Genomic DNA, 12,378 nt, shown 5'->3' on the forward strand with positions numbered 1-12,378 from the left:
TGTGATCTTGGGTTTGCTACTCTTCCCCTTTATTGTCTTCTGTGCTGCTCTCACAGAGCCTTTGAGCAAACATGAGGAATGTGAGTGAGCAGACTAGGCAAAGAATATATCAGAAGTTAGAAGGGTACAAAGATGCTGCCTTGGGAGAAAACTTCAGATTCTATTGTTCTCATTCTATGTTAATTTGCACCCAACCAAGGTCCAGACCCATCACAGAGTGCAAAACGGGGTTTAAGAGTAATTTCAAAAGTGTTCCATGGCCCTGACCTTGTCTAAAGTCACATTCTCCTGTGTTCTGGTTGTGTCTTCCTGGCTACAGCATGGAGACTTGGTAGTAATCACAGGATCCAGGAAAAACGGCCCCATTAGCAGGAGCTGGGAAATAAAACGCCCTGTTCCCACCAACTCAGCACATGTTTCTGGCTGGAACATCAGCCCATTTTTGCCAGTTAATGTCTGTTTCTCCAATAGTGATAACTGTCATTCACCACTTCAGCTGTGTCTGTAAGACACTCAAACATAGCTCAAGTTTTTGACTGCTGTTGTGAAAAACTTGAGCTATGTATGTCAGCCCTCGGAGAATAAAGTTTTTGTGTTTCTGCAGATTCAACCTTCAGGTTCAAGCCACGGGCACACTCCTCAGTCAGAGTGCCGAGAGGGCTGCCTTCCAGAACCTCTTCCCCTGCTCAGAGCCTCGGAGACAAAGGCCTTTTCATTATCTCTGGCCTTGATCAGTTTCTCTAAACTCTCTTTGCAGCTTCTGACCTTGATTATTCTCTTTTCAATTTATAGTCTCCTTTTCCTTACACTTTCCTAGCCATGCTACCCCCAGGGCTCAATTATTTCTACTTTCTTTGTTTTCTGTCAACAATTTTTAGAATATACAACCTGGGCATTAAAAAAAAATCAATATTTACTTAAGTGCACACAAAACAGTTCTTATTTATAGTAGGATGAGATACAAAAGCAGTTAAATATGATGATTTAATAGAGATTAATCACATGATGTACTGAAAGTCAGAGAGCTGGGTCATCATTTTAACTATGTCACTTCTAATTATGTGGCCTTGGGCAACTCAATTTCACAGAGCCTCTAACTCCTTATTTGTAACATGATCTGTAATGCATATCCTGATTAAATGTTTCATAATGTTAAAGATCTATACTGAAAAGTTAATTTGATCAAGCCAACCATATGTCCTTCAGTTAAAACAAAGTTTATGCTGAATCAAGGGAAACATTTTTTTTTTTACTAAGGCACTTACTTTATTACTCATCCTAGGCACTTGCATATGAGCAAAACTTGTGCCTACCTCTGGACTTATGTGTATAGATTAACTATTGCTATGATAATGCTGTGTAACAATCTCACAATTTCAGTGGCATATAACAATATTTAATTTATACCCCTCTGAAGTAGGTTGGCGGTTGGTTGATCTAACTTGAGCATGGCTTGGGTGGTTCTGTTCTTCTCCACAAGTCTCTCATCTTCTTGGAGCTAGCGGGCTAATCTGAAAATGTTCTCATGGTAATGGCATAGAAAAAGAGAGTAAGTTCAATCATATGAGCACCATCCGAGCCTTGGGTAGATCATATCCTTGATATTCCATTGTCCAAAGCAGATTGCATGGCCAACCCCAAAGTCAAGAGATGCTCATGATGTGGGTGGATAAGGAAGTGAATAGTTCTGAACAACAATCTAACACACTGTGCTTTGGAAATGAGTGATGAAAATGCTTATGTATGGCTTTTTCTCAGTGAAAATAAAGGCAGTGATGATGATGTGCAGAAACCTTAGGGATTAGTTGCTACTTTTCCTTCTGTGGGGCCTAACTGAATTCACTTCTAGGGAGAGGAGTTGCTGGTTTTGAGACAGCCTTTATGAACTTGCTTGCATACAATTTTAAGTTGCAGCTAAAACTGTCATTATACTCAAATGAGAAAGGTCAAGATCATGGCACTGCCTCAAAAGCATCCCGAGCACCTCTGATTGGCAGATTTGTGAAAAATTCCTGTGAACCGCTGATTGAGTATTCCTCCATGGGTAAGCTCCTGCTCACTCTAATCAAGTTGGAGATAATTTTGAAAATGCTGATCAGGACTTATTTATAGAAGCAAAGGATGGTGGTTCAAAACGGAGCTAGTGCAAAAACACTGTGAGACACCTGCTATCTGACAGATTGAAAAATTACATGACTTATGTTGTATTTATGTATGTAAAACTGTCTATCTCTTTATGGAAAGAATCTAAACATCCTTCAACTCTGCCATTTTTTTTTTACCCCAATGCCTCCACTTGTTTTCATGTCTTCTGATGAAACAGTAAAATAAAACCACAATGATGACACATTACTGATGATTAAGTTGTATTAAGCAAAAATAACTGCACATGAGACAATAGTTATATATTATATTATGAAGTTAGTCTATTTGTTTCTTGAGAACTAATAAGATATTGAGGGTAATTAAGGCAGGCAAACATTAGTTTATTTTTCCATTTATTGGACTGTATAAATTATCTATTACTATGTAATATATTATCCCAAATTTAATGGTGTTAATCAGAAGTATGTATTATCTCACATAGTGGGTGTGGGTCAGGAATTCAGAGGAGGCTTAACTGGATGGTTCTGGATTTCATGAGGCCCTAGTCAAAAGATCAACTGAGGTTTTAGTTATCTGAAGATTTGAGTGGGGATGGAGGAGCTGCTTCCAAGATGGTTCAATCACATGGCTGGCTAGTTGTTAAGCAGAAGAAGCCTCGGTTCCTTGACAGGTGGACACATCAATAAGGCTGCCCGACTGTCCTCACAGCATAGCAACTGGCTTCTTCCAGAACAAGTGGTCAAAGAGAGATCAAGGCAGAAGCTACAATACAATTTATGACCTAGCGTTGGAAGTCACACTCTGGTCATTTCTATAGAATTTTATTGGTTATACCAGGCCTGGGACTGGTACTCACTCACAAGACTGTATAAGTGCATGCCCTGAATGTGAATATGTCCTTAAATTTTGCATCCTTGCTGCCTTGTTTATCTTAATCTAGTCCTGGCCAGCTGTATACATTTGCTGTACTTAGTGTTAGAGGGGACAATGTAAAAGGCAAGAATCAGCCGAGACCGGTTTGGCTCAGTGGATAGAGCGTCGGCCTGCGGACTGAGGGGTCCCGGGTTCGATTCCGGTCAAGGGCATGTACCTGGGTTGCGGGCATATTCCCAGTGGGGGATGTGCAGGAGGCAACTGGTCGATGGTTCTCTCTCATCGATGTTTCTAACTCTCTATCTCTCTCCCTTCCTCTCTGTAAAAAATCAATAAAATATATTAAAAAAAAAAGGCAAGAATCATGGGAACAACTTGGAGGCTGGTCACCACAAGAGTTAAGCACTTAACCAAGATTCTGATCAATGAGAAGGGACTTCCACTGGCTCATCAGTTCTCAACTTTGGTTGAGCACGTGAATCATCTGGGAGCGATGATTTAACTGATCAGGAGAGACAGCCATGATATCAAAAAGGTCTCCAAATTATTCACATGTGCAGTCAGGGATAAGTACATTGAAAATGAAGTAACGGTTCCTTTTGAGACTGAATTCCACACAGAATTTGCTATTGTATCTATCAGCAACCTCTGTTCTCCCCTCATGGAGCAGAGTGTGGAGCAAGTTTAGAAGGACAAGGGGCATCAGTAATTTATTCACTCACAAACTGTTCGTGAAAACGGAGCCGGTCAGGATGACTAGGTCTCTTTCCCCACCACCTGTATGTTCTGCTTGAACTGTTTTATAAAAGATTGGCAGGCACAGGGTTAACTCATCAACGCTGGTCTGATTTGAGGTTCTTTATTTGTTTCAAGACATATCAAAACAGGCACATTGGATGAACAGAGAGGTCCCCAGATGAAAAAGAGAATAATGGGAATTAAATGAGTTATATTAGGGTTAGGCTGTCTGTTTACTTATATACCAGTTTGCCAGTGTTACACACACACACACACACACACACACACACACACACACACACGTAAAGCCAAGAATGAGATCACGCTTAGCTAATATAATTTTAGAAGCCAGTTCAGGTTTGTATCTACTAGGCTACATGGTTGTTGAGTAGTTATCTCTTTGAAACTTCCCTATCCCATGGGGCAGGAGCCTGGGCTGAATGTACTGGGGAGAAAGGTGAAGGAGTATTGGAAAGGGGTTCTTATGCAGGATATCCTGTTTTTCTCCACTGAAAATAAATAACAGAATTTCCAACTCCTGCTAGAACTTTCACATTTTCTTCTTGTAATTTTCCTAGGAAATGCAGAAAACCTCAGAGATTATCATGATTTTGGCAAACAGTTTAGAATGTTGGCAGATGCCCAAAGAGAAAAAAGCTCTGTTACAGACATATGCTCGAAACCATTGTTGTCACCTCAATCAGATAATTAAAATGAAAAATAAAACACTGCAAGCATTTTTTATGGCAGCAGCCTAATTTGCACTTCTTACATAAGCAAGGACATTCCTGCAGATTGCACTGGGTGTCAGCATAACATATCCTCTCACTCTTCTATAAAAGCATACTCAGATGAAAGGGGACAAGTTGCTGGGAAAACAGGTCATTCTCTTCAGACATCCATTTCAGCCACAGAAGAGGCTTGGCCAGAGGGCGAATATTTAATAAACAAAATATCTACCTGCTCAATAGGATTCTAGCAGAGTTTCATTGTTTGGCAAAGTCTCAAAGGGTTAGAGTGCTTCCATCTCGTGACAGTGTAGATCACTTCCAATGGACTCTTGGATGCAAGTGTACTTGATGGGGGGTGGAGGCGGCTTGAAAGGTGGGGGTCTTTCCATGCTAGGAACAAAACATTGCTCTTTTAATGCTAAGAATGTAAGGGGGTGATTGAAGTAGGAAACAGAAAGAGAAAGACATACTCCACTAGCTCTCTCAGAATTTTCTTGTCATAACTTTCTGCTTGTTAGTTTTGTCACGATAATATCATTAATTAATATTTATATGGTAATTTTATAATTTGCAAAGTGTTTTCGTTATAACCTTGTATCTAGAAATTGAATATTACTGTCACCATTCCATATATAAAAATTAGGCACAAAGGTTTTAATCATCTTGTTCGAAAGAACCAGACCAGCAATTCAAGTCTTTTAACCAAACCCCATACTCTCCATGGCAACTGCTTCCTAATAGAAGTGCTTCTCTTATGTGGGTTAAAAAGATTCCTCCAGAGACAAAATTTTAAAATTCTGTGTGCTGTGGGGATCCGGTTTAAATGGGAAGTAAAGCTCTTCTGAATCCCTGAGTTGGTTGGTACTGGATAGATAATGCCAGAATCCCTTCTCTTTAAATAAGTGAACATTCTGAATGTCATCTTTGTATAAAGTGCTGTTCTCTGTTAGCACAACTCATCTCTTGTCTGAAAGGCATCAAGCATACAAGTGAGTGTGAGATTTAGCTATACAAATGGCCCAGCACTATTGATAATAGAAAATGGAAATATACCTGTGAGCAGATTTATGTCCACGACCCAAATACCTGCAGCCCTTGTCTGTCAATCCATAGTACCTTAATTTCTCTCTCTCTCTCTCTCTCTCTCACTCTCTCTCTCTCCCTCCCTCCCGCCCTCCCTCCCTCCCTCTCCCATCAAAATATTGTTTCTCATTTCTATATAGCACAGACATTTGACTATAGCACAACAACAAAAAACATTTCAGATTTTCAGAGTCCCATAACTTTCTCATTTTATTATATAAATTCCTAATGTCTATTACCTGGTTTTCTGATGCTTTAATGGACACAGTATTTATCAAAAGGTAGATAAAGTATTAAGGAATTTGCACTTCTGTTTTTTTCAGGTAAATTCTGAATTTCTCAAGATCACATGGTGACCAAAGTGTAGTATTTAGATAAGAATCCATAAATTCTGACTACTGGTTTAGTGTTTTATTCACCATGAAACACTTACTGCAGATGGTGATAGAGTCTTCAAGGATACTCTCAGAAAAGTAGAAGAAGGTATTGCATGATGGTCAATGTTATCTTAGATAGTAGTCGGAAGATATGTGGAAGATCAGCCTTATGTATTTGAGGGTCTCCTCTAATTGTGGCCTAATCTGGACTGATTCAAAATAGCCCTGTCAGAAAAGTAGAGCGTAACCTTATGTGTCATTTCAGATTGTGGATTGGAAGGAGAAGAGTTCCGGAAAATATTTCAATAAGGCAAAAAAAAATGGGGGGTAACCAACTGCTTACTTTCTTTTCCTCTTGGGGAAAAAGGTAAAGGGCAGTAAAAGCTCATTCTGCTGAAAAGCAGCTGGAAATTTCTCCAAATTACCTTTCTCACTCAATTTCACACTTGAGCATCTCAGCATGGCTAGGCTCAGGCAGGTCAGAGATGCATGAAAATGAAAAAATAATAAAGATTAAAAGAAAAATCATTTTCAATTTTGAGGTAAGGTGAGGCGCGGTTTTTATTTAATGCCCACTGACTGTTCCACCTGCTGAGTGTAGTGTTACAGCCTGAACAAGGCAGAGGGGCCACCAAATCAGAAGTTGTATATCTAAACCCAACTGTGTGGAGCTGGGGAAGCTATATTACCTCTCTGAGCCTTATTTCCTCTGTTAAATATGAGCGGGGCTCAATGTAGGAATGATATCTATAGTGCTGAGTGAATGATGCATATTGAAAAAGTATCTGTTCCTGCATATCTTGGCATTATACTCACATTTCTTGTTGGTATTGACACCATTTTCTCACTCCAAGACCAAATGATACCAGGCATAAAAAGAGCAAAGCTGCTACCAATACTGGCCAGGATGTTCCATCTTTGGGCTTCTTAGCCACAATCACTGAAAAGGGCATCAAGAGAGAGGAATTTTAAAGCCAAACTTTTGGCCATTGGAAACCAGAATTAATTGAACTACTTCTCCCACCTGACAGATATTTTATTTAAGGGTGTTCCTTGAGCACAGTCACACACAGTCACACATGTCTATGCCTTGTTCTACTTTCTGGTTTGGCATTTATTCAATTGCATTTTTACATGAATGTCTTTCTTGGTCATGTATTCCACAACTAATCTTTTCCCTCATTTTCCCAAGGCCCTGGTCAATTCCTGACACGTGGTACCTGATGAAATGTTATTTGCAGGAATGAATAAATTAAAATAATCTGTAAATTAACTTTATCTGTGAAACAATGGTCTACCTTTGGGTTTTCTTGTTCTTGAAGGAGTCACTAAATGCTTTGTGGAAGCACATGTGATAGGACGAGGAAAAAAGAGTAAAAAGCAGTGTGACCTTCCAAAGTCCTGAAGAGCTAAAGCTGGGAAGCCCTGGACAATACCTGTGGAGCTGTAGCACTGAAAAACCATGTTCCAAGACTTCTCATTTGAATGTCACTCAAGGAATCATAACCAGGCTAGAGATTTTCTTATCCGTTTCTATCACTTCCCTTTCCTTTTTTTACTCTCCATATCCATTTCAGGAATAGAAAGGGGAGAAGGGACAAAATGGATAAAACTAAAACCAGTTGGTTTTGCCATCTCTGTGGTCTGAAAAGGGAAGAAGTTGAAAGTAACAGACTGGCTAAAATTATACTGGTGAGTAACCAATGGGCTGATTTTTCTTATCCTTGCTGAGCATCCCCATCCTCAACTCATTCATTAACATTTGAATATTAAGTTAAACTGCAGGAATCAAAGACTTTAAAATATTATGGATTCTAGACTAGCAGCAAAATAAATATCCTACTCTGGATGGCTTTACTTTTTAGTAAATGAGGTTGCCTGGTTCTACCTGGCAGTTAATAGGAGTATTTCCTTTTCGAAAAGTATTTCATGATCATGTTCACAATTCAAACAGCACAGAACTATAACACTGCAATGAAAAGGAAGTGCCCTTACTAACTTAGGTACCAGTTACCCACACTAGAGGCAGTAACTTCCAATAGTTAATTACACATCCTACCAGAAACTTTCTATGCATACATAAACACATATATGTATCATGAATATGCATCCCCTTTATTACAAATGCAGCCATACTATACATATTGTTCTGCCTGTCCCCTGGCTTTTTTTCTCTTAAAAAATGTTCTTGGAATACTTTCCAATGAAGTGTATAGAGACTTACTTCATTCGATTAAACTCCTGGCTAGTTCCCCAAATGTAGGCATCTACCATAGTTTATTTAATTGGTCTCTTAACGTCAGGTGGTTGAATTGTGTCCAGGCTTTTATTATCTCTAACAACACTCCAGTGGAATCCTTATACATTACAGATAGATCTTTAGCTCTTTAGGTTACATAGATCATTTGGGCAAAAAGTGCATTTTTATATCAGAATTAATCTGGATTGATTTTCTTTTATCATTTCAACTAGATTATACACTGCTCATAGGTGGAGACTAGGTTTTTATTTTCTCTTATTGCCTAGATTTATTATACTGCTTTCCATACAGCAAGTCTCAAAAAATAAAGATACAGTCTAAAAAACTGGATTTAAAATATTAGGTACCAAGTCTTTTCTATGTCTTACATAGTTTGGACTACAGCCACATTATGTCAAGCTAACCGTGTGTTGGTTATCAGTGTGGAAGACTTTTTCTCTCACAACACACATCCAGGATTCAAGGTCTTCCTGAGGCTCACCCTACCTCAGCCCTGTCAAAACAGATACTGCGGGTACCCTGGAAGCTCATGTAGTCTTGCCACACATAACCATGTGATACTGTGTATGCATCGGTGGCTAAAGAGAGTTCAGAAATTCAAATCAGTGGAGTATTGTGATCACCCAAGGAACAGCTCAGGACTACACAAAGTTCTGTTTAGTGAAATCAAAATTGGCTAGGCTCTATACTAGTAATATGGTAGTAAATAATATTTATCACCAAAGTTTTAGAGAAATAAAAGAACAAAAGGTTTTTTAAATGGGTGTTAAATTAATGTTTACGAATTTTCTTCAAGCCAAATATAGAAAATGAGACCATTGACTTCAGGAATGTCTCAGTGCAGAAGCAGAGCACCAATCTGGCCCCATTTCCAAAGTAGGCAGTTCTTAAAGTCACCAATATCTTAAAGATATTGGTAGGACCACGGTTTGCAACTCTGTTGCTATGTTGTGTGAGGATGATGCTCTAATGATCTGAGGATTGCATGACCTTCCATATGAAATAAAATGATTACCCAGGCGAAGTGCTCACCAATCAAATGAATAACCCCTGAAGCCAAAGAAGTGACTAGACCTCTGAATTTATGATTAAGACCTGCATTGGGAGGGTCCTAATTTTATTGAATCCCTTGCCCTCTTATGATATAAAATAATGGATTACATTTAGCATTGATGTATTTTATTAATTGAATATAGGAATTCTCTTTGTTCCAAGAATCTCTTTCTTGATTCAGACTATATTTTCACAAGACTGAAATGTTACTCAATACCTTTCTTCTGGCTACTTCTTATTCATTTTTCAAATTTTAATTTAAATATATTTGCAGTGAGTATTTTCCTCTTCCCCAATTAAAATCAGATATTTCTGTTAGATGCTGACAATACCTTGTACTATATCATAGTATGTCACAAATAAATTTAATTGTATGGTTACTTATTCACTATATAAGATCTCTAACAGATTATTATCTTCAGGAGGTTAGTGTTTTCACTTTATGCCCAACAATTGGCACAGTGTTTGGCAAATGGTAGATACTCAATAAATATTTCTTGAGTCAATAAAACATAACATCCAAAAATTAAATGGCATATGGCTCACCAGTGATATGGATGTCATTATTTTTAGTAGATCTATTGGCAGTTGTGGGAACTTCTGGAAATTCTTTGGTTGTGCTGATGAAGTCATCACCTAGGGATAGAAAGGGGATTATCTGAACTGATCCTAATAGCCATCTCAGTATGATCAAATGGTGTAAAATCATGATTGGATTTCACTTGCTGTTAGAAAGAGCTCAATTTACATGGGTTAAATACTCCTAAAATTTTATGTGTAAAGTTTACTAAAGTCCAATTTACAGCAAGTCTAGGATCCTAGGATCTGTCTAATATGGCTACCAAATAGTGAAACTTCCTATTGGCTTAAAGAAATAAAAGGTGGGGGGAGGGGGGGAGAGAAGCTGTATAGCACACACAACAAACCAATATATGCTAAAGAATTTCCATGAGAAATTTAAGTAATTATAGGAAAATATCTTAAGTTGGGATCATGGAAAGATGAGGTCTATTCCTATTCTCTCACAATATCAGAGGTCTAGCCCAGTGGTCGGCAAACTCATTAGTCAACAGAGCCAAATATCAACAGTACAACGATTGAAATTTCTTTTGAAAGCCAAATTTTTTAAACTTAAACTGTATAGGTAGGTACATTGTTATTAACTTAATTAGGGTACTCCTAAGGCTTAGGAAGAGACGCACTCAAGGGGCCAAAGAGCCGCATGTGGCTCGTGAGCTGCAGTTTGCCGACCATGGGTCTAGCCAATCAAAATACTGATTCTCCCCACTCTAATGTACTTGGAAAGGTCAATAAAAATTCCTTAGCAACGTTCAAGTAGACAAATCTATATTGACAAATCTTTCAATTTTCCAGTGGAAAAATAAAACAAAATGCATTTTTAATGAATTTGATTGGTTAAAAAAAGCCACTATATAGATTTAATTTTGAAATAGGAGACAGAAAAATCTAATACTTGGTCTCTGATTATCTTCTTTCAGTGACTGGGCAGAATTTTGGTTCCATTCATTATCATTGTCAAGATGCACTTTTAAATATCTATCTGAGATTGGATTCTTACCAATCCTTGTTTTTTAATCTCTGTCAAGATAAAGCAGACCACTACCTCTCCTGACCGTGAATTTTCCCCACTACTTACCATGAAGTGTGGAGCCTGCACCTGAGGGGAATGAACTGTATGTTTCACTGGGCATCCATGAAGCTGCTAATGGAAGAACATAATGGAAGAGTCAATCTGTAAAAGACTAGTTATTTTCTCTTCTTAATTTTAATTGAATCTAATGGTTATAAAAGAGGGATATTAAAATATATTTAGCCCTAACCGGGTTGGCTTGGTGGATAGAGCGTTGGCCTGCGGACTGAAGGATCCCAGGTTTGATTCTGGTCAAGGGCATGTACCTTGGTTGCGGGCACATCCCCAGTAGGGAGTGTGCAGGAGGCAGCTGATTGATGTTTCTCTCTCATCAATGTTTCTAACTCTCTATCCCTCTCCATTCCTCTCTGTAAAAAAATTAATAAAATTCATATTTAAAAAAATATCTTTAAAGCAACATCATTGAACTATTCTGCAGCACACATTAGAAAGTCCCAAATAAAGTGGGAGTTGAGGTAATGCTTGTGGAAGTTTTGTATTATAGACAAATAGGAGAAGGAAGAAGAAATGAAAGGAAAATACTAGGAGAGGTTCTTTCAGCCACAGAGAGGGTGTTGTGACTATTCTCATGGCCATCCATAGATGAGCTAAAAGAATCGGAGAAAATGAAAGCCCAGGTGTGTTATGGTGGCCTTCAGTCAAGGAGAGGTGCCAATAGGACTTTGAAGAACTTGGTAGAACACATGAGGGAACAAAATAGTTTGTATTTGTGGGTAAGCTGACATTTTTATTCAACTGTGAAAATTGAACTGTATCAACAGTGAATTATCAGAACCCTATTGTTACAAGCCTGTTAGCTGCTGGGTGTATACTTTTGATGTATTCGGTGGCAAACCTTCCCCTTGAGTGGATGGCAGCAAACTCAGCACATACGGCTTTTGAAATAGAGCCATTAACTCATTTTGTTTAGTTCCCCATATCTGGCAAGAAAAATCCACTTCTTGGCAAACTCCCCATAACTGTATTTGATAACAGGCCAATAATGTGATGTAGAGCAAAATAACTATAGTGGTGCCTGAGTAGTATGCTCATTTATTTAAAACATTAGCATACATGATTTTACAAGTTAAGTGTTTTTAGTGTGTCCAAACCAAAACAATAAAAACCAAAACAAAATAAAACAAACATTAAAAGAAAACAAAAACCAGCCTCAGCCTTCCCCTTTCTTGGTTTTTCCCTGAATGCCAAGGGCATTTGCAGCTGCAGACAAAGGTATGTTATTAGGTCCTTCAGAAGAGGCATTGGTCCCCGGACAATCTGTCACGAGAACTTCCATGGGGAGTCACCCCGCTGGGGAGGGTGGTTTTGTACACAGCTGTTTTGAGTTTAAGTAGGCCAGAGAGATGTTCTTATCTTCAATATAATTCTTTGACCCTGCACCTGTGATCTTAACTCTTTTTTCCCCCCTAGACTACCAAGGTATTCAGATGATGATATATTGAGTACTTTTTAAATGTCCATTTTTAATGGATAAGTTATTAAGCC

The 12,378-nt window shown here is 38.4% G+C and overlaps 1 protein-coding gene across 1 annotated transcript in view; it reads right to left on the bottom strand.

Moving 5' to 3' along the window:
* Positions 1 to 3,825: 3,825 nt before the first annotated feature.
* CD96 (CD96 molecule) overlaps positions 3,826 to 12,378 on the bottom strand; it is a gene marked incomplete at its 5' end in the record, with an annotated part of 90,908 nt that continues 82,355 nt past the window's right edge. Inside the window, 4 exons of the mRNA XM_081085991.1 lie at positions 3,826 to 4,838; positions 6,725 to 6,848; positions 9,768 to 9,857; positions 10,879 to 10,944. Of these exons, the coding sequence (XP_080942117.1) occupies positions 4,730 to 4,838; positions 6,725 to 6,848; positions 9,768 to 9,857; positions 10,879 to 10,944 (389 nt within the window). The 3' untranslated portion in view covers positions 3,826 to 4,729. The remainder of the gene's footprint in view (positions 4,839 to 6,724; positions 6,849 to 9,767; positions 9,858 to 10,878; positions 10,945 to 12,378) is intronic.

Source organism: Myotis nattereri (genome assembly GCF_964212035.1).
Source record: "Myotis nattereri genome assembly, chromosome: 3".
Taxonomy (NCBI): domain Eukaryota; kingdom Metazoa; phylum Chordata; class Mammalia; order Chiroptera; family Vespertilionidae; genus Myotis; species Myotis nattereri.